General features: G+C 42.9%; 1 protein-coding gene across 1 annotated transcript; it reads left to right on the top strand.

Moving 5' to 3' along the window:
- Nucleotides 1–155: 155 nt before the first annotated feature.
- On the top strand, nucleotides 156–14,201 carry acad9 (acyl-CoA dehydrogenase family, member 9; the record flags this gene model as incomplete). Its single annotated transcript, XM_079217954.1, has 18 exons — nucleotides 156–338; nucleotides 3,753–3,846; nucleotides 3,982–4,083; nucleotides 5,230–5,336; nucleotides 6,016–6,116; nucleotides 6,293–6,371; nucleotides 6,481–6,652; nucleotides 6,730–6,803; nucleotides 6,891–6,966; nucleotides 7,055–7,125; nucleotides 7,215–7,334; nucleotides 7,426–7,554; nucleotides 8,478–8,557; nucleotides 9,158–9,284; nucleotides 9,375–9,452; nucleotides 11,123–11,251; nucleotides 12,803–12,875; nucleotides 13,133–14,201. 18 exons carry the CDS (start codon nucleotides 156–158, stop codon nucleotides 13,231–13,233), a joined length of 1,896 nt encoding a protein of 631 aa, XP_079074080.1. The 3' UTR covers nucleotides 13,234–14,201.
- Nucleotides 14,202–23,366: the final 9,165 nt, after the last annotated feature.

Here is a 23,366-nt window from a genome sequence, read left to right as displayed (position 1 = left end):
AAACTAAAGTCCGCAGTTTGCGAGGGTATTTGAAGACAGCGTCTGACCATCTGTTACGTCATCAACATGAGACAGAAATGGGTGAAAGGTATCCCGGCAGTGGCTGTACGTAATACACCGGTAGACTACATGAAGTAGAGGTCTGTGCCTGAAGAATGATGAACGTCAACAAATTCGTCGTCTTGTCCAAATCCGTTAAAATCGGACAGCGGCTCCTCGCGCGTACTGCGGGGCATGCCGGGAAAGAAGTGGCGCTCCTTCAGCAGCGGAGGTCCATTAAGACGCACTCAAGGAACCTCGCCTACGCCAAGGATTTGTTCCTCGGTCAGGTGAACAAGGTACCGTAACTTAGTGTTTACTTGTCAAATAAATGTCACTTTAATGTAGTAATTAAGTAAGCTAGTGCTGGACGGACGAAGCTTCGGGTCTGTCCTTCTATTTATCGGTGACTTTGTGTTGAAAACTGTTTTCCTGTCTATATGTGTGTTACCTAAATCAAACCCTAACCGACCCAACTAACCCCCAGTTGTATCTTCAATGGCTCGCTGGTCTGCTGGTTCTATTGGTGCTGAGTGACATGAAGTGATATCATTCTGTAGTAATGCATGACAGAGAACAACCTTGGTTTCTGCATTTATTTATCATCAGCCTATCTCATAAATTAAGGGTCAAAGGTTAAACAATTAAAATAAAGGTTTACCAATCAAAATAATTCCAAAACGTGTTTTTAGAATTTTTTTGCAACTGTTTTATACAATGGAAATTTCTTCACACCCTTAATTCATTACTTCATAGAAGGCCCATTTGAATAAAGTACAGCGTTGAGTCTTCTTGGGGAATTCTCAAGCTCTGCACATCTGGATTTGGGAAGTTTATCCCATCCTGCTCAGCAATCTAAGCAGTAGAGTTTGAGAGTAGCAGGTCGCATTAAACTTTATCTAGTAAACTTTAGTTTTGTTTGTCATATTACATACTTTTCACATACAAAATAGGTCTTCTGCATTTGCCCCATCCTTAGCAGGAGCAGTGGGCTGCTAAGAAGCGCCCGGGGAGCAGCTAGGGGTTGCTTGCTCAAGGACACTTTGACATGCAAACTATGGGGAGACCAGGGATCGAACCGGCAACCTTGTGAATCGACCACTCTCCCCATGCATGTGTTTCATTCAGTCATCTACTTGACCCGACAAACTGTAGCTGTTTTTTTACAACCCACTTAAAGCATATGTCTGCTATTACTAGACCGTACTTTTTAGCTTCAGATGGTGTTAACTCAATAAAACCCATCATCATATGTTCAAATTGTCTTATAGGAAGTGCGTGTGCTGCCTGTTGTTAAAATGTAACTAGTCTGCCTACATTATGCATTGCACGTGTTATGAGAGCTTGACAGTGTTTTGTGCATAGGCCCAAAAACCCTTTGTGCTTCTGTTAGAGCGACCAATTTGGCTGCCTGTGCAGAGAAATGGTGAGGAAGAGAACCACACAATCTGAAACGATAGCAAACCCAACACGATTAGTGTTGGGTTTGCGGATCGATCAGATGATGAGATCAGGTTTAGACAAATGAGTTTCAACAAGGTCTGGACGAGGAGCGCACAGAACTTGGAGTTCTGCCAAACAGTTATGCTCCTCGCCATCCTCAGGTCCTGGAAGAAGAGATTTAGGGTTAAGAACATTACAGCGAGTTGATAATATAAATCGTTATATTCTGTAGGTATTCTTCATTTCATTATTCTTCATGTCTATGAGAGTTCACGTTGTGCGAGGTCAGTTTAACAAATACTTTCTGTGAGAACAGTCCGGATGTCTGTTCCTCAAGGTTCCTCAAGGTTCCACGCTTTTGCACTACAACACTCACACCTGTTTATCAGTATATTGACATTAGGGAAGCAGACTGGTCGTTGCACCTTCCAGCCTTGTGAGAAAATATGAGAACATGATGAAGTTAGAGCCAATAGAAATGTTAGATGTTCATGATGGAAAACCGTGTATTAAAGAGCCGAACATCCGCCTGTTCGGGGTGTTTTTTGGACGGTCAAGCTGCGTGTTGACTGGACGACTCCCTGCTATCGCGATTGCAGCATTTGTTACTCTACTTGTGATCAAGGAATATAAATTCAGAGAATGAGAGAAGTTGTTTGACTAAGTTCTTCCGGACGCTACACCAGGCATCCAATAATTAGTACGCATTAACAGTGTAATACTTGCATTTGCATGTTGAGTAAGATGGTGTGATAACGGCGCCATCTTGCGGCCAATTAGTGTGACGTTTTCTGTTCAAGGAGAATGAGTGGCACTGCACGAGTGAAGTTACATGCGTACACCTTGAGAGGCTAAAAGGCTTTTTCAGCCACAGCACGGAGGCAACGCGGGTGTCCTGCTGCGACTGGATCTAGTTTAGCCGAGAATATGCGACAGGACGGAGTCTGTCATCGTGGGTTTGTCAGAGAACAGAAGTCATACAACCGTCTTTGTTGTCGAAAGCTTACGTAAAGGGTTTGGTTGGTTAAGCCCAAAGTCAGGGCAGTTTGTAGGGCTATCTTTAGTTCAATCAAAGCTTGTTCTGCTTGTCATGTGATGAGAGGCCTTCACCCAGGATTAGGGCACCGAGGGGAGTCTCCAGAGGAGCATAATGTCCCAAAAATGTTACTTGTTGTACAAACTGTAACTTCATGTCCTTCAGCAGCAAAGTGTTTAAAAAAGGGACACTGTGTTTGTCTCACACGGTTTCTGTGTTGGGGAGGATATATATATATAGACACACACACACACACACACACACACACACACACACACACACACACACACACACACACACACACACACACACACACACCTGGGATAAACTGTCCTAGGCCAAACTATACCCGGCGGTGTGAAATAGCCTAGGACAGACTATTCCCCTCCAGGCAGGGCCGGTCCTTCCTATAGGGATCACAATGTCAGGTAATCTTGATAGTTAGCTAACGTCAGCTAGCCAGTGAAGGGGTGTGACATTCGTTCGTTATTGCCATTCAGTCAAAACTGTCATCAAGCTTTTTTTAGCTAAACATGGCCATGTTCAGCTGTAACGCAATTTGCATCATTTTCATTGTGTCATGAAGTTGAAATTTGAGTAATAATAACAACGTTAGTATTGGAGTTGCGACATCGTCATCCACACAAAAGTCAGCGACTTGATGTTATTATCAGTGTTTAACTTTGAACATTCATACTGTAGCGAGGACTTGCTGGTCTTAGAAGTTTAAGTTTCAGGACGTAGTAATCTTGATCTTTGTGGAAGTCTAATATTTTCTCGGTTTTTCTGGTTGTAATAAAAGTCTGTTTTAAGATTTAAGTCAGTTAGCTTTCTCACTTAACTTACCTGACAAAGCTGAACCCCCAATACAATGTTGAAAAATTAAGTAATTCTTGTGTATGTCACTCAACACTACTGATATCATGGGGGTATAATCATGTAGTATAAATTGGCCTAGGCCATAATATACCCGGGGTATAATCTAGCCTAGGCCCCTTTAACCCCAGTTAGTCTGGACTGGGGGTATACTATGGCCTGTTACACCGGGATCAGCTTCTCATTTTACGCCGGCGCTAACGGTCTACTTCACCGGTTAACATGACAAGCGCAGCAGTCAAACACGGCCGTTGTTAATTAACGCATTGGACTCGGAAATGGAGCGCTTAAACACTTTGCTTTTTCTCTGTGAGGAGCTGGTGATTTAGTTTCTAAAACAGTGTGTTTGTCCCTGCAGGCTGAGGTCTTTCCCTACCCAGAGATTGGAAATGAAGAACTGGACGAGATCAACCAGCTTGTTGCGCCCGTGGAGAAATTCTTCAGCGAGGAAGGTGAGATGAGAGAGCTGATGGCTGCAAGAGTGAAAACAAACTGCGAAATGCTACTGGCAACGCGCAGCATCCATCTTTTTCTATGCATGAATATTGATGCCAGAATTGACGGTGAATGTTTAATTGTGATTTTAGTTGACTCTGCGAAAATTGACAGAGAAGCCAAAATCCCTCCCGAGACGTTGAATGGGCTGAAGGAGCTCGGGATGTTTGGAATCATGGTTCCCGAGGAATATGGTAAGATGACCAGCTCTTTGTAAGTTCAGACTTAGAAGGTGAGTAATAGTCCCACCCAGTGTTCCCTCTAAGCTGCGTGCGTGCGTGGTCGTGCAGGCCAGTCGAAGTGGCCGTGCAATAGATTTTTCAGACTGCGCACATTTTTCAGACCGCACAAACGATTTTTTTTCAGGGGTTAAAAATCTTTTTTTCGCCAGTGTTTCTGAGATAGGAGTGAGCCATCTCCGCAATAATAAGATCTTTGACGTGTCGAGTCTTCTTGGCCAATCAGAGTCCCGTTTCTCGACATGCGCTCTCTGTGCCTCTGCCAGCGCTCTGCCTCCGTTAGCACCCCCCACCCCCGCTGTCCTCATCCGGGCGCCAGGAGTGAAGCTCGCCCAGAGCGCCACATGAGCTCGGGCCGGCGCTGTTTAGGCTCCTCTTGGCGGGCCCTGCTCCAGCAGCTATAGGCCTCCATGGCGAAAAGAAAGGCAGAGCAGGCGCCCCAGAAAAAGGTCTGCCTAACGTTCAAACATGAGTGGCTAGATGAAATAGTCCAAACTGACACGGGTAGGATGAAACTTTCAGACATATTTAAATATGAAGTTATTAAATTGTTTATATAGGCTACCTTTAGGAAAAATGACACCATGTCAATTTAATATGCCTATAATTATTGTTAAGCACTGCATTAGCATGTTTCTTTCAATGAAGTTCCACTTAAATGTTGTACCTGCTGAGGAATGACTAAACACCTTTGATACTTTTATTTTTTATATCTATCATTATCAGTCATAACCAGTGAACCAGTCATAACCTCCCCTTATTGAAGTTCAACAAAGATCCTTTAAGTTCAACTAAACTGACTGGTAAAACACCATCATTAAAATGTTCCCAAAGTCCAGCCATTCTAAAGGATATTGAATAAATATCATGCTTGTATACATATTGATGCATTTGCTGTCATCTCTTTGAATCCCCTTTGGCTAACGCAGGCTTGTGGTCATTTTCGGCAGGTCGCGTGGTTGTGAATTGCTCACAGTGATGAAATGTGTGCTCAGAAAAAAAAAAAATTGCTCAGTGCTGAAAAAAAATTAGAGGAAACATTGGTCCCACCGTGTCCTATAAGCACAAGTTAAAGAAAGTGTGTGTTTGTTTTTGTCCCAGGGGGTCTTGGATTGACCAACACCGTGTATGCTCGACTGGCAGAGATCACCTCATTAGATGCTTCCATTGCTGTAACACTGGCTGCTCATCAAGCCATTGGACTGAAGGTAAAACTGAGATAACATCACACGGGTTGGAAATGAAAATGTTTTCTTCACCTGGCTCACCATGTGCATGTCCGTCATGTGGAGGAACTGGAGGGAAGGTTTTAGCGAGGCGGCAACTTCCGGTTCTGCAGAGTGAAGCAGAAGTACGAAGAACTTGCATTCTCTCTACTGACCAGTAGGGGGCGACTCTTCCCGTTGCAAAAAGAAGTCTAATTGTATGGAAGTCGATGAGAAAATGACTCTACTTCTCTCTTGATTTATTCCCTCAGTAATCATTGTAAACAAGAGTGTATGATCTCAATCTCTAGTTTCAGGTATTATTCCTTACAGCATGATGTTTATTTAGTAAATTATGGTCCATTTAGAGTCAAATAGACCGTAAAGCTTTAAGATAAGATAATCCTTTATTAGTCCCGCAGTGAGGAAATTGCAGGACTACTGTGATTGACAGATCACTACCAGAACTGTGTATGGCATCAATACGTCACTCTGCATTCCAAATATGGTAACAACATGGTGACGGCTGTATTCCAAGATGGCGACAGCGAATCCGCAAAACTCGAGGCTTCATAACATCAAACCAATGGGTGACGCCTCGATGACTGCGTCATCTTATCTACAGTCGATGGTTTTAGTCTGTGATAACGAGGTTCTTGCTAACAGCTGTTTGGTGTTTCAGGGGATTCTGATAGCAGGAAATGAAGCCCAGAAGCAGAAGTATCTGCCCAAACTGGCCTCTGGAGAACACATCGCAGCGTTCTGTCTGACTGAGCCTGGAAGGTAACTTCACTGAAATGTTATTTATATTTAGACTACACAGTTTTGCAGCACAGTTGCACGGCAATTAATCCGCCAATCAGAAATGAGCAATTTCCACCACACGGGCGACATGACATTGCGATCGTATCTTTTACTTTGGATTGGGTGAGCTTGACTTACTTTTTGATCATTTTCAGTGGAAGTGACGCAGCCTCCATTCAGACCCGAGCGACCCTCTCGGAAGACGGCAAACATTACCTGATCAGCGGATCCAAGGTGAGCATTCCAGCTCGCCAAACGTTTGAGCCGGCCTTTGAAGTTTCACCCCCTCGCATTCATTATTCGTCTTGCCCTGAACTCTAAAGATCAACTTGTCTGTCACCAGTTTTGGATTTCAAACGGTGAGACGGCAGATATCATGACCGTGTTCGCCAGGACGGAGGTGGTCGTAGATGGGGTGAAGAAAGATAAGATCTCTGCGTTTATCGTGGAGAGGGCTTTCGGGGGCGTCACCAGCGGCAAGCCGGAGGACAAACTGGGCATCCGGGGCTCCAACAGTAAGCCTCTCGTGATCGGGATGGGAGGGGACGAACACATGGGAGTCATTTGTAATCAAACTATTTAACTTTTTCAGCTTGCGAGGTGTCCTATGACAATGTCCCGGTGCCAGTGGAGAACGTCATCGGGGAAATAGGTGGTGGGTTCAAGGTAAGCGTCATCCTTTATCCATGTGACTGTATCTGCTAAGTGCGTGTTGATTTTTCTTTTTTACGACCCTTGCTTTGTGTCGGACAGGTTGCCATGAACATCCTGAACTCGGGGAGGTTCAGTATGGGCAGTTCTTCAGCTGGAATGATTAAAAAACTGATCGGTAAAAATAAGAAAGAATCCTGATGAAGAATGTCCATCTGTTGGTTTTGTAGAGATAATCTCAGTTTGACTTTTGTCTTTTTTTATAGAAATGACCGCTGAGTACGCCGCAACCAGAAAACAGTTCAACAAAAGCCTTAGTGAATTCGGGATGATTCAGGTACGGTCTACTTTTCCCTACATTGTTCCCTCCGGTCGATTCATTCTGGTCAGAGGTGAATAACGTGTGTCTTTGCCCTGTTTCTGTAGGAGAAGTTCGCATTGATGTCTCTTAATGTCTTTGTGATGGAGAGCATGGCGTACCTGACAGCGGGGATGATGGACAGACCAGGCCTTCCAGACTGTTCTCTGGAGGCTGCCATGGTGAAGGTTAGACGGCTTTATCATTAAACTTCCTTCATGTAAAAGAGTTTAAGTAAAATAAGTGTCTCATGTTGTGTTTTCTCCATCTTCTGTTCAGGTGTTCAGCTCAGAGGGAGGCTGGATTTGTGTCAGTGAAGCTCTGCAGATCCTGGGAGGCCTGGGTTTTACCAAGAACTACCCGTATGAGCGCTACCTCAGGGACTGTCGCATCCTGCCCATCTTCGAGGTACTTTAATAAAGTGTTCTATAAGAGGATGGTTATTATAACCCAATCGCTTTTTTAAAATGTATTTCTAATGTAGATTATATAATATATAGTGCAGCTGTTTGTAAATACAGTACAGATATTTGTAAATGCAATACAGTCGTTTCAAAATATAGTACAGCTATTTGTATGTTTGTAAATACAATACAGCTGTTCTAAAATACAGTACAGTACTGGCCACCTGAAGCTTGTGCTGCACATTGAAATCATGAGGAAAAAGAAAGTCCTTTTCTCTCAATGAAAAACATAGTCGCCTCCTAAGCTTCTGACAAACGGTCACGCTCTCATCACAAAGGCTCTGCCTGCAGCAGTGAAACTCAAACAAGGAGCATCAGTCTTGGCTGCGACTGACGGAGAAAAGCACGAGGTTTTGAAGCCGCCCTTGAAACGGGTGAAGCCACATTTGGAAGGAAAAAATAAATAATTTGGATGGTAATTGCATGATCTATTGCATGAAGATATTTGGTTGAAATAATCACCCACTTATAGTGATCAGGTTGACTTCAACAGATGTGATCTCTATAAGAGGTTTGTTTCCTCCGTAGTTTTTCTCTCATTAACATCTGGGCAGTAATTCCAACTGAGGACACCAAAGGTCATGTTCTCTGTCATATTCCTGTCAGTTCTTGGACATAAAGAAGGTAAATCAAATGTGTTTATGTGGGTAAGAATCCACTGTAGTTGGTTTCAGATGATCCATTCTGTAAGTGGCCACTAGGTGGCACATTTGACTTTAAATTCAAAGGATTTACATGGATAACTTCTTAGTTGAGGACTAAGGAATCTCAGTTTGATGAGTGGACCGAGCAGCAGCTTATCAATAAACAGTTTTGAAACAGATTGAATGAGTAGTGTGCCATTTTTAAGATTCTGTTGTTTTCCAGGGTACCAATGAAATCCTGAGGATGTACATCGCTCTCACTGGAATGCAGTACGCTGGCAAAGTCCTCACAGGAAAAATAAAGTAAGAATATGGAAATTATTTAATGCATTCATTAATATTGTGATTTTTTTTTTTTAAGTATAATTATATATTTTTTTGTCTTGGAACCTTTTAGGGCATCCCTCCAAAACATAGAATAGATACGGAAAAATATTTTATGAAGCTGTTGTAGCTAAAACGTTAGCAAAGAGTTGTGTATTCAACAGCTACATGGCAACATTAGCATGTATTTGGAAATTTGACTCATGAGAAATAATCTCTCTTTAGCTGCTAAATGCTCCACTGTAATCACACAGCTAGTCGCTAATAGTTTCTGCTATTTGGTGCAAAGCAAGTCGTGGGTAGTGTAGTTCATTGGAAAAAAATTGCACTTGAATAAAAAGTTTAGAGCCGCGGTGAACTACAGTCGGGTGATAATTCTGTGTGGGCTCATTTCGACTCCTTTCGCTTTACACATCAACAGTTTTCCCCATTGATATTACAAAAATATGAATTGGTGCATCTTTAAATGGTAATGCTTCTCTGGTCTTTAAAAGGCTAAAATCTGTGTGGCCGGGATTACATTGTTGATTTTATTCGCTAAAACGGCGTCACATGATATCTTGTGTCCGCTCTGTGCAGGGAGATGAAGAAGGGAAACATAGGCATGGCTCTGGGCATGGTGGGCAAGAAACTGAAGGCCTCATTTGGAAGTGCAGCGGACCTCGGCCTGACGGGGAAAGACGGAGTGGTGCATCCCAGCCTGGCAGTAAGACGGGATGTTTGAACTTCTTAATTACATTTTCTGTAAAGTTAATCCGGTGCATTGGTTGATGCTCTGGAGTTTTTCTGTTTCCAGGAAAGCGCAAAGATGTTTGAGCAGAATGTCGCCCTTTTCGGATCGACCGTGGAGAGCCTGCTGTACAGATACGGAAAGGTAGCAGTCCATTTTTATAAAATGTTTTTATTCTGCTGATTCACGTTTGTTTTGAATGTCGGCAGATATCCGTTTGTATTTCGGCGTCTCTGAGGTGATCTGTTCGGACAGCTGCTCTCGTTCCTCCTTCACTGCTTTTGTAATCTCGGCTTTCCAGATCCCTACTTCCTGTATTGTTCTCTCAGAGGGCTTTGATCGCACTGCAGCCTCCAGCTGCTGAAGAATACGACCTTGAGTATTTCAGTTTAAAGATCCAGTGTGTCAGATTTTCTGGGGATCTATTAGCAGAAATTAAATATAATATTAACAACTATATTTTCATGTGTATCATCACCTGAAACTAATAATCGTCGTGTTTCTGTTGCTTTAAATGAACCCTTCATATCTACATATGTGGGTGGCTCCTTTTCACGGAGTCCGGCATGCTGCACCGCCGGGTTTCTACGGCAGCCCAGAGCGGACAAATCAAACACTGGCCTGAGTCTTTCATGTTTTTTACGTTACCCGAAGGCCACCGTAGTTCTCCGACACGCTTGTTAAGGGAGGAAGAGAGGTTTTCAGTTGGTTGCAATCTGCAACACACCACTAGATGGCCCTAAATACTACACACTGGTCCTTTTTTAAAATCAAAGTAAATAAGCAAAATGATAAACATCTTATGTTGAGTGTTTCTCTTCTAATCCATAAAAGCTAAGAAAGGCATTGAGATATTTTGTGGAAAATGGGGCACAGTTATTATGGAAAGCTTCTATTAGAGCGCAGGAACTTTCCCCAGGAACGAGAAACCTTTTGAGGAACTCATTGGGACCGCAGGCTAAAGTTCCTTAATAGTCCCGGGACTTAAATTGTTTGTCGTTACTGATAGGAAGAAGACAAAGCAATAATAAAGCTGAATTCTCCTTTAATTACCACGCGTACTAATGTTAATGGGATGAAACTGTTAAGTGTGTGAAATGTGGGTCTTCCTCTAGAAAGATTGTCAGGACATCTACTTCACATGCTATGTGTTGACGAGGCACAACTCCAAAACTCCTCCCCACAGGTCACAAAGGGTTAAACGTGCTGAGAGAAGAGCACTGGTGTCACATATTTGCCCACGTGGGACCCTGGCGTCTGTATGGACTCGTGTCAAGCAAATCTCCAAACACAGGAAGTGATTCATCAACTACTTACCAAACGGTTCCCTAAGCTGTGCCGAGCGAGAGCACATTTTTATTTTTACTAAAAAGTCTCCCTCTGACATTTTTTAGGACGAGGCCCTCTCGAAGAAGTGTTCCACCAAAAGGTCCAAAGCTGGCATTTGGAGTAATACCAGAAGGTTTTGATGCGAAGAGCTTAAAAACAAAAAATTTCTTTGGTGAATATTGCTTAAAGCAGCAATTAAATACGTGACAGTAAATTTGCTAAAATCTCACCCGCAAAGCTGCGACATCTGGACCGAAGACATTACTGACTGAAAATATATCAATAAAAGAAGATCTTAATTAAAAGGCGGAGCCTTGCCACGGCTATATTAACACAGTGAAGCGACTCCTGCACATGGAGTCACACATGGATACACACTCGTTATACCACACATGGTTATTTTTCCTCATTGTGTAACTTAATCATCTGAGGTTGGGAGTGATTGATGATCGAAGCGTCTTGTTTTTTTTAATTTATTTTTTCAGACCATCGTGGATGAACAGCTCGTCCTGAAGAGAGTAGCAGACGTGCTGATCCACCTCTACGCCATGACAGCCGTCCTGTCCAGAACCAGCCGCTCCATCAGCATCGGCCTGAGGAATCACGACCATGAGGTGTGTGCGACACACACACACACACACACACACACACACACACACACACACACACACACACACACACACACACACACACACACACACCAAAGCTTTAATGAAGACATACTACGGTACGCCCGGATTTATTTGGCCCAGCAAAATTAAGAAGAAAACACAATCTGCCTGAAATCCTCCATTAACCATTAAAGCCCCGGCTACAAATCAACATGTGCAGTGAACATAAGTCCAAAGAGCAGAAGAAGAGCATCCACTGTCCTAACTTCAAAGGCTGCATAGGCCGACCGACACACCTGGAGTTAATACTCATGTTGAGCCGAATTCTCCGCCTTTCATAGTGAAAGCAGTTTTCCATTTAGCTCAACAGATTGGTACGCACATGAGTTTCTCTATATCGACACCATTTATCACTGATGGTGGAGAAGGGCCTCCCTGAACCCACACAGAGCAGCAGCCTCAGTCCTCCATCTGTCTCTACAGGATGCGTCCAGCCACAGAATGAAGTGTAGACAACTTGCTTGTTTTGCAAACACACAATCACCAGTTGTGCACGTAAAAAATGGAAGAAAATTGTGTGTGTGTGTGTGTGTGTGTGTGTGTGTGTGTGTGTGTGTGTGTGTGTGTGTGTGTGTGTGTGTGTCAATAAAGAAACCTTGTATACTACCCACATTGTAATGATCCAAAGTTGAAAATCTCCAAAGCCGCTCTTTAATAAAACGCATGTTGTTATGTAATTAGCTCAGGCTGTTTTCACTGCAGCAAGTTGTCTACTGAAAGCAATTAAAGCCGCATGTCGACATTCTGTCGCCTCCAATCTTCAGCTCTTCTCTTCCTCCTTTTGTTGCCAAGCTGTTTACATGCGTCTCTTATCGGCGAGTGCTTTGGCTTGTTTACTTAGATGTAGTGCAGGTATCATATTCACTTAACTATTCAGTAGAGGTGTGACCACGTGCCGCTCCACCTGGGAAAGCAGAACACACAGCCGCTCAACGGAGAGACGTTAAAGAAGGAAGCGAGAGCTTTGTATTGTCCTCCTTTGCTACGGCCTTCTGTGTTTCAGATGGTGCTGAGCTACAGGCAGAAAACACACAACAGCCCACCTTTTGTGCTTTATGTAAAACACTCACAGAGACTTTAGAGACCCTGTCTGACCGAATTCCATTCCAAAAATAGTCGTTTTGTGTCTTTTTTGTTGGTTTTGGTTTCGCCTGAGGATCACAGAGTAATTCAAACCAAGTTCAGAATTATTTCAAAAGCAAATGTGGCTTCAATCATCCAGCGTAGCTCCACATGATAAAAGCTTGGTTGTTCGTGTTTGGTTTTGGGTATGTAAAAACAAATAGATAAAAAATTGCTCATCTGACATATTTGTGTAAATTGAAACCTCCGGGTTACTGATGAAAATTGAAGCTGAAAACTTTTGCAATGGTCTCCTTTTCACATTTGATTACTTCCTGACATTTTGCACTTTCAACTGCCTCCATCATATTCTGTGTGTTTTCCAGTTACTCTGCCTTTTTTTCATATTTTTACGCATGTTTATTTTTCTAGGTGCTGCTCGCAAACACATTCTGCAGCGAAGCTTTCTTCAAGAACAATTACTGGATGACTCAGTTGCAAAAACGTAAGTACAACACAAAACGGTAATTGAGAACAGCCCCTAACCCCCTCCTCCTTTTTCTTTTCTTTTTTTTTAAATCTGCATCTCAGTACAAAAGACTTGCATGTGTTGCGGAATTTCCCCCCAACAACATCCCACATACCAACACTCAAAAGCCCCTCGCTGCTTTTCATTTTCACACCGAACGTGTTTTGTTAACAACATGCATCCAGTGACATGATCCACTTCAAAAGAACAAAATATAGTTTTTCTTGTTTCAGACTCTCCCGAGAACAACGACGCCAACATCAAGAAGATCGCCAGGGAGGTCCTGGAGAACCGAGCCTACGTCTGCTCTCACCCCCTCGAGCGAACATACTGAGCTCTCCCATGTGACCGGAGGGCTCTCCTCTCTTCTGATTGGACAATGCGGACCGGTCACATTCACAGTTCCAGAGATTGTGATTCTATTAGCACTTACTTTGACATTATTTGTACAGCCAATTAATAAATTAAGAGATTTATGTTCGTAGATACTATATTTTATTAAACATGGCTTTAAAGATAACACTTTTGGGGAAATGGCATGACGCACTTCATTCAAAGTGCTTTGTACGTTTAGTGCTATAATAAAACATTGGCACAAGATGCGAGTTGTAATGCTCATTGGCCTACTTGGTCGACACGTGACCGTCTTTGTGGGCTCTGAGGTGCATACTTCTGAAAGGGGAAGGCGCTCTTCTCGGGGTCCGTCGGAGGCAAGGCGGGCCGCTCACTGGATCCACTGTGAGAAGCAAACGGAACACAAAACCCTTTTCATGGTTCTCTCGAGTCTTCTGGAGAACTCCTAATATGAAGGCCAGCACGGTTGTGTCCGATGAACTTTAATGATACAAAATAATCTATTGGTTTTTGAAGATGAGATTAGTTTTGGTTACTAAGAGTTGCATGTTGAGCAATTGGAGTTATTAGCATAGTGAGCTAATTAATTGCAAAAAATAAAATGCCTGTAATGTTGGCTCTAGTTAATAACCTCTTGAGCTCAGCCCCCTATTTCGCAGAGCAAATATTGCTCATAATCATGCTGGATGTTCATAGTTATGATCCAAATATGGTATACATTTTTTTTTTTATATATATACATTTTTTGTCAAAGAAATCTGAAAAAATGATATAAAATAAGACAAGTATTAGAACTCATTTGGGGTTCATATGGCTACTTGAACATGGGGAACAAGAGGTACAGAAGGACCCCAATTGGGGCCTATGGTGTTCAAAAGGTTCTTAATTCAAAAGGTGCTCTAGATCCTTGTTTGTGATATCCATAATTTATCTGTTACCATTTGAATAAATAATGTAAAGAATGGGTCATGGATGGTCGTATGAATCCACATCATTTTAGAAAGCTTTTAAAATTATTTTATCATCATTTTATGATATGTATTTCACTTTATGAGCATCAATGTGCAGATCCCCTCCCACATCGTTCTCCCACCTGCTGGCCTCCACTCAATGCCCTCCTGCTGGCCTGCGACGAGCCACGAAGAATGATAATTCATACAAGCAGGACATTTCCATCTTGAACTGATGGGCATAAAAATATAAAACTAAGGGACAAAAAAAATGGCTCAGGATAAAAGTATGCAGTTGTTAGTCTAGCTATGTGACTTAGCTTAATCGCTACTTGACTAACGTAAGCTAGCTGATAAGTTTGTTACTATTTGCTTCTATCGGGCTAGCCAACATGAATAGCTTAGGTAGGTTTCTGTTGAGTTTCTTTTTTTTTAATAAAATGTCTAACTTAAACTGACAAGTTGTGGTACTTATCGGACAGAGGGGTAAATCTAGCAATGGTGTCGTTTTTGTGGCTGCAGCCCACGCTCTTTTCCCCCGCCTTGTTCATCACAGACATCTGAGGCAAATGCTGCAACACATAAAAATCGCTGTAGGCTCACAAACTGGATTCATTACTGTCAAATGCAAACTGAAGAAATTTAGCTGAGGCAAGCATTGTGAAAAACATGTTAAAGCCACTAGAAATCTTTCTCTGTTTTAAATGCACCAAATAGTCTTTTATTTTAACTTTATATTCCCTACTAAGCCGTTTGCACGGGTCATAAACGGGACAGAGGCAAACGGACCGACTCACATCCGAAATTAAGGCACAGAAAAATTGACTTAAGAGCCGAATGTGATCAGACTCGTGAGTATCCCCACTCCCGCCCGGTGCCTCTCACCCTGGGCAGCTCCAGAAAAGGACAAAGTCCAACCCTTCTCCAGGAGCTTGGTTCCAGAGCCCGTGCTGTGCGTGGAGGTGAGCCCAACTATATCTAGCTGGTACCGCTCCACCTCCTCCACCAGCTCCGGCTCTTTCCCCGCCAGCGAGGAGACGTTCCACGCCCCTAGAGCTAGTCTATGCTGCAGGCGATTGGCTTGCCCAGGCCTCCTGCCTGGCCCGCCACCCGGTCTACATAGCACCCGACCCCGATAATTCTCTCCACAGGGTGACTGCTGCTCCATGATGTTTCTTTTGAACATATAACACAAATTTGACATTATTGTGATGTTCTGGACCTTTGCATGATGACATTCTCTCTAGCTGGACCTCGCTGTATTTGCTACTCATCAAAGTCAGCAGTTGTCACTAGTTATAAAATTAAAAAACTCAAGACATGAGGTGGACGTTCTTATGTTTGTACCTCTGGAGTGTCAACTATTTCTTGAATTTGTCTTGGGCAAAGCTAGATTACTCAAATGTCTAGAAGTCCTTCCACTTTAAGAACACGCCTGGTTCCCTAAGTGAATACTGCTTGGGCTCATCTTTCAGAATCTCCTGAATTCTCTCTGAGTTTCCTCCCACTTGAGCCGTGGGAGGAGGGCGTTGCCTGGCGGGTTGGCGCTGCCGCCAGGAAGCAGCTTCTTCATCCGGCGACAGTGCTGCGCTCTGGCTGCCTCAAGCTGCTCCTGCTGCAGAAGGTTTCACACCCACAATATATGTTATGCTTTTATCTTCACATAACGGATAAAAGCATTGGTTTTACTGGACAAACAACGGGACAAATTAAAGCAGATCATTTTTGTTCACTGCTGATATCGCCGAGGTTCCTCCCTGACCAATTCTATCCTCCAGTGTGGTGTGGGAGTTAGTCAGCAGCAAAAAACAAATGATACTGGCTCAAACAGCCGCCATCTGGATCTTCAATCAAAACATATCAATACTGGCCCTAACTCAATACTGAGGGAAAAAGCTTCCAGCCCAGACAGTTAAAGGAAAAAAATCCACTCTTGGACACTCTGACTGTTGAGCTTACTGCATTGCTAGATGTCACTGCCTAGTCTCTCTGTCTTCCCATTTATTGTACAGTTTTGTCATTTAAAAGAAGAGAAGTTGGAAACCAAACCAGTGCCAGTTTGTAGGTTTCAGGTTAGTCACCATCTAAATGAAATGGCACGTGCACAGTTTGTGTGTTTGTGGCAAGAAAACAATGTGTTCCAACGAGTTTTATTTGTGTATACTAAAACTGAGACTTCCACAAAAATAAGCAGTGAAAAATATTGCTTGTGTCAGTACTCGTGTCAATAATCATTTTAGCTTTAATTTATCACTACCGAAAAAAGAACATTTGAACCACAAGAAGGACTTGATATTCCAGCAATCGTTTCACATCAAACACTAAAGTAGCGCCAAGATTAAACAGAACATTATAAAACATTATTATGTCCGTTCCCATTCAGTTCTCCAACCATGTATTTTGAGTATATACTGTAACACACTTCTGAGACATAACTGGCCCAAAAAAAAAACAAATTGATATAAAACCAAATAAATGAAAACTAAACGTTCCATGGAGAACTGAAACTAAACTCAAATTGAATATTCCAAACTATTATAACCTGGTCCCAACAGCATCAAAACAATGTGTCACATAGTTTGGCGTGCCTCAAACCAAACGGTTGCAAGTTGTCCAAGGACAGATGTAAAGTTGGGCCTAAATGGTAATCGTTCACCCAAAAAAGACGGCGGTTCACTGCAATACAACACCCTACCCGATGGTCCTCGATAGTGCCATTTCCGTTTTCTCGTTGGCCGCCGTATAGCTCTCCGCCACGCTTTGCCATGTCACAGCTAAATGCCGCCAAAACCTACACACTGGCCCTTTAAGTGTAATTCACTTTCAGAATGCTGACATTTACAACCGATGTCTTCGACGACATTCAGTCAAAAAGACAAAATACATGGGCCGATACGTGACAGGTGAAACACTTTTTACAATTAAAAGTGTCTCATGGTGATTGGTGGATGCAGCACAGCCTACCGGCCAGGTGAATGGTAGCAGTGGAGCTGAAAGTCCTCGTGGCGCCGGCTCCAGACCCATGTGTCTCTTGAAAGTGTCAGCTCCAGTTTGTTGCTGTGTAGGATGTTCTCTCTCCATGGCTGGAAGGGAACAGCAAGGTTAATAGCCGCGTTCTATCATATGGTAATGGCTCATAGAGAAAGAAGGCAGAGTAAGTCATAAAAATGTTACCCCTGTGCTAAGATTCATGGGAATGGCAATAAACTGAACATTCCTGTTCCTGTGAACCCCCTCTCTCACTCACACACACACACACACACACCTTCCTCAGCTCTTCCACACGAGCCTCATCTGGGTGTCGAGGGTGCACTTTGGACTCGTTGATGCAAACGCTCAGGAACCAAACTGCAGGGATGGCAGCGGTGAAGTTTGAGCCCTTTTTCGCAGTCCCGTGTCCTGGCTCCTTTCAGGCGCCAGGGCGGAGGTTCACCTACAGTCAGCAATATCACACATATTGCTGACTGTAGGTGAACCTCCGCCCCGGCGCCCGGAGTTATCACCAGAGAAGCCCAATACATTTAAGTTCATCTGTTCACCGGACACTTCTTGAAAAGTGTCCTTCGATTATTGCGTATTCTTGCCCTGGTGTTAGCAGTTGGCTTATTTTTATTTTTTAAGATGCACCATATGTACCTCTAAAACCCTTTATATTTGTTACAGCGCTCAAACCTGGGCCATCACTTCGCGGCGCTGCTCCTCGGCGTGCTCACTTGAGTTTAAGGTCTGGATGCTGTAGTCCCGGCCTCAGACAGTTCCATCACAAACACAGCGACCTTTGGCTTTGGCACCCGCTCACTTTCCCCATGCACCTTTTTGACATTGTCCTGGGAAATGATGTAACACATGAGTGGCTCTGTTAAATATGTTATATTCTACTCGGAATGGTTCAGGCCCAAAGACCTGACTGAAGTCCCTGGGCGGTTTGAGCAGCTGGCTGTTGCGTTTCGCGTTCTGGCTATTGTATATACTGTGTTCTTGAAGAAACCCCAAATACAAGTATGAACCTGAAAATGAGCATGATATATCCACTTTGATAAATAGTTTCATGGATAAGTCTAGTGTGCCTTTTTTTGCGCATTTTATCCAAAAATATACATAGTCTTTGTATGTTATAGTCCATTTAGAATAGATTATCTCATGCACAAGTTTAACCCTCGTGTGGTGTTCAGGGTCTGTGGGACCCGCTTTCATTTCTGATAAATTCAAGTACCGACACCTGTCTGTTCGTAGATTCCCGCACATTTTAGCCTCTGTCTGGCAGGAACCAATCTTTTTTTGCTCATATTCTCCATACCAGCTGCACATTTGGGACGGGACACAATAAATATATCTTTGCCCGTGTGGTTCCTTATAACAACTGATCAAGATGGCCAAAATGTTCTCTGCTCAGAGGGCCTTGCAATTGATTTTGGAAGAGAGACGCTTTTGATGATGATGTAGAGGAAGAAGTTTCAGGATGTGAGGATCACATTTATGAAAATTCAGAGTCTGACAGTGACTTTGAAGAAGAGGATGAGATTGAGCATCAGCTAGTTCCAAAATGAAGACGTTCACCAGGACCTGTCAGCAGCTAGAAAGTGAAGAAATATGGATGATCTGATCTCAGGGTTCTCTGAACTCAGGGTTCTCTGACCTCAGATAGTTCCAAAATGAAGACGAGCCCCAGGACCAGCCAGCAAGTGAAGAAATATGGATGCAAAAAAAAATGGTGACATTGAATGGTCTTCTTGAATAAAGATCTGGGCTGCCTGTGATGTCACTTCCTCGTATGCTTGGGACTTACACGTCTACACAGAGAAGCCTGATGGAGGAGCCACTCAGAAAAATCAAGGAATGAGAGTTGTTGTCCTGGACATGACTCAGGGACTCAGTGGACACAACATCACATGCGACAATCTTTTTACCTCACGAAAGCCGGACAGGAGCTCCTAAAGAGGAAGATGACCGTGGTGGGAACGATACGGAAAACCAGTCTGAGCTCCACCAGACTGCTGACTACACAGAACAGGCCGGTCAACTCTTCCAAGTGTGTGTATCCTTTGTGCCAAAGAAAGGCAGGAATGTGGTACTCATGAGTACTACACAGGGATGGGAGAATCTGAGGCCAGGAGCATCACTCATATCTTGATTAATTTGATTTTATAAATAAAATAAAAAAAACGAGTAGCACATTAATTAATGTGATCTAACAAAGGTAAAGGGCAAATATTAACCACATGTGCGGTTTATATTGCTTGTAATTGGGATGAAGTAAACATCTGTTGAGTATTTTAACATTAAATTGTGTGATTGTGTTGAATTAAAAATCCATAAATGCAGCGGGTCCACCAGACCTACGAACACTGGCTGAATAACAAAAATATGAACACCACACAAGGGTTAAAGGATCATACCAGCATTTTTACACGTTTTAGCTGCTTAGCTAAAAATAATGTATACTTTAGTTACATGATTTGTATTGTGGTTTAGTTTATTTAACACAAAAATAATCACGCTCTTCTTAGTAGCTGCATTATCATAACAGATGGAGTGCTTCATCTGTGATGAAGACCATTACAGCTGTTAGATGGTGCAGCATTCATGATTTGTAGTAAACGGAGTAAAACAGGCAAATCCCAGAAATGGTCGTTTAAGACCACCGAACTCTCACTCTATGCCAGTGGTTCTCAAACTGTGGGGCGCGGCGGTATTAAAGGAAATCAGGCTCATTGCAGCAACTACTGATACAACATGATGGCTCACACATATGTGCATTCATTTTGTTTTGTTTTGCACAGGTTGCACATTATTGCTAAAAAAAAAAGACATTCAGGGCAAAACAGGTTAATTACAGCCACAATAGGCAATTTATTTCTGGTGGGGCGTGAACATTTTTCTTCCTCCAAAGTGCGGCGTGACAAAAAAAGTTTGAGAACTCGGAGGCAGGGTTGGGGGACCAACGTAGCTGTCTCGTGATGGTCTCCAGTGACTTATTTAAATGTAGGTCTGAGGCACACATCTAGCCTGAAAAAACCCAGGCCTGAAGTGTAGAGGACTACCACCCGCTCCTCCTCACTCCCACTTAGACTGCAAAACATAACACAAGCTGCAGGGTTCTCATTGGAATCTAAACACGGCATCCAAATAGACAGCACAGCTGAAAACTGTTAAGGCGAGATAGTGTCCGCGGGGCTTACTTCATAGGAACGGCCTCCCAAAGTCTGCTCACTGCTCTGTTTCAGCCCTTCAAGAACAAAGATGTGTTACCTCTTATCTAGCACGTGGAATCCCGTAACGGAATCCAGATCCCGGCTCTCGTCATGCTTGAAGTTCATCGTGTAATTCGATACACGAACCGTTTTCCGGTGAGTGCGAGCCCAGATGGAAGGATGATGCGTTGATTGTGAGGATCTCCGAAGAGGTAGATGATGCGCCCAAACGGACCAACACAGCTGTCATCCTTAACGTTGAGTAGACGAGATATCTCAACCTCGACCTTGAGGTGGGAATTGGCTTTAAAATAATGGCCTGGTGGCATGGGCTCCCTGCTCGTCTTCCTGTTCTGCTCCCTGTCCGGCAGCAGACGGAACATTTGATTTGCAAGTGCGCCTTTAGGCGTTTCTTCTGAAGCAGCAGCTCGGAGAAGTTCAGCCTTGCAACACCATGAGAGTTCACGACCGCTGTCTTCTGTTTTAGGGCCGCCGCACCCTACAGGTCGTCGCTATCTGAGCCTGTGCCAAACGTTGCTGCCGTTTTTAGAGTTTCGTCCAACTTTCTGTCTCGATCACGAAGGTCAATCTCAAGAAGTGGACCGGAGAGGAACTCTCTGAGCTCCCGGGGACTCATCAAGCCAGTCAGATTTACATTCACATCTTTGAAGTAGATTTTGGTGCCATGCTTGTGGTGGTTTGTTCTGTGCAAAATAAACGTCTGTCTTCACAATAACAACTTAGTTAGGTTTAGAGAAGACAACAGAACTACTGAGTTAGGTTTAGACAACAGAACTACTGAGTTAGGTTTAGGAACAGATATTGGGTTGGGTTCAAATATGTACAAAAGTGGCGTTACTTTAGTACGTGAGAAATAAATCAACAACAACTTTTACCTGGTGTGGGTCAACTGCCCGGTGCGTTTTTTTTACTGTCTTTATACTATCTTTTTTTATTACATATAAATTGATTTTGCAGGATATCTACGAATTAAAGCACAATCATTGTCTTTGGTATAGCTCCGAATGCTGTATGGCAACAGCTGGCATTTTTAATAAACAGTGAGATGTAAATCGCACCTGTAGGACGTAGAAAGGGACCAGCTGTAATACCCAGCGTTTTCTATGTGTGTCTTCCCAGTGTTTTCTGATTGATTATTATCTTCACCTGTTCTCGTTCCAGACACCTCCCTTTCCCCTGTGTGATTGTAAAGCCCCGCCCTCATTGTTTCCACCTGTGCCTCGTTGCCGTCTTCCCCTGCGTATTTACTCAGTTTCTTTCCCTTGTCAGTTGCAGGATGGTCTTCTTTGTCTCTTATGTATGTAAATTGCCTTCGAGCTGTAGATATTAGTTTTCTAGTGTTTCTTGTCTCGGTCTTTTCCCTTGTTTTGTAACTTTGGATTTTACCAAACCGACTCCTCTGCTCCTGAGTCTCTGCCCCAGCACACCCGGTCGTGACACCGGCGATGAAGGCATTGAGGTGGCGGACATAATGACCAGTGGGTTGAGTTCAGCCTTCAGTTGTTCAGATATTATTGGTCTGTCCAAAGAGATGTTGCACATGACCTCAAATACACCAGATGAAGAGGCTGGGAAGCGCTGAGTCAATCACCTGGCAGTCAAAAAAATAACAGAATATTTGCCATGGTTAACATGCTGTTTGAAAATGTAAATCTTATGGCGCACCACGTTGGTCCAGAAATGTCTCAAACATGCATAGATCTCTCTTTTAGCCTCTCATAATACAACAAAGATGAAAGTGACAATGTGGTTGAACTAGTCATAAACAGGAGACAATTACAGCTGAGGATGAGTGGTTGCAGGGAGACATTGCTTTTTTTGAAACACTGTTTTAGCTATTAAGCTACTAACTCGCCAAGAAACAAATTGGACTGATTTCAGCTGAGACGGTGCCATTTCGTTTGATATCCTCAAGGTTGAAAGCATCAATTGTGGGTTTTTGAAATTCTGTTTTGGCAAGAGGTTTGTATATATCGTGTTATGAAAAATGTAGCTATCATAGCTCTCACGAAAGTATATTGGCTTGACATTGAGCAAAGAGATATATATATATAAATAATAAGACAAGTATGCATACATAAAACGTAGCATAATTTACCATTGATTATGATTCCATTATCAATAAGGCAAAAGTAGTAGATGTACCTGTTTGTGAGCCCAGCTCTGAATTGAAACTAAAACAGTGTATTTATTCTGTTCTTTTTAGATGTGTTGGACTTCCTCTCACATAAGGATCTCAGTTTGTTTACAATGGTCTTGATATTACCTTTTGAGTAAAGTTTTATTATATAATTTCACATACTTCGACTGTCTCGGTATCACCTGGCAACAACTTGTAATTAATATGAAAGCAGCTCTGAGCTTTATAGACTTTCCCCAAAATGGTAGACAAATTCATTCATTTTTTTGGCCTTTCCAAGAGCTTCAAGGGCATCAGCGTCTTCCCCTAAAAAGAGTGTATGAATGAGATCAAGGATGAAATTAATCTGTGATCTGTTTCTTACATTATAGTATAGATTTCAGCACATTTAGATTCCCACACTTAACTCGTACTACTGACCTTCTGTTTGAATACTTTTCAATATCCCTGTGGAGTTTATGTCAATGGTTCATGTACTTCTTGGGACAGCTAGGGCCATGCAAACTGTCCACGTGACGTATTTGGTGCTGTCATCTGTGCATGTCGGGATATCCTCAGTTGAACCTGACCTATTTTCCAAACCATGCTCCATGGACAACAAATCAGTATCAAGAACGGAGACATCTTCCTTTCCTTTATCAGTAATTTCTCCAGCATAACAGTGGATTACAAAGACCTAGTTAGATTTAGTTAGTTTAGCTTTCAAACACGGTGACGTGTTTTCCCGTCAACGAAATAAGTTAATAAATAAGCTAGCTCATTCTGTAAACATAGACAAAATAATGATAATTACTGCAGTTTCTCTGGCAGC

The sequence above is a fragment of the Taurulus bubalis genome, assembly GCF_910589615.1.
Source record: "Taurulus bubalis genome assembly, chromosome: 5".
Taxonomy (NCBI): domain Eukaryota; kingdom Metazoa; phylum Chordata; class Actinopteri; order Perciformes; family Cottidae; genus Taurulus; species Taurulus bubalis.
This window is presented reverse-complemented; position numbering and strand designations above follow the sequence as displayed.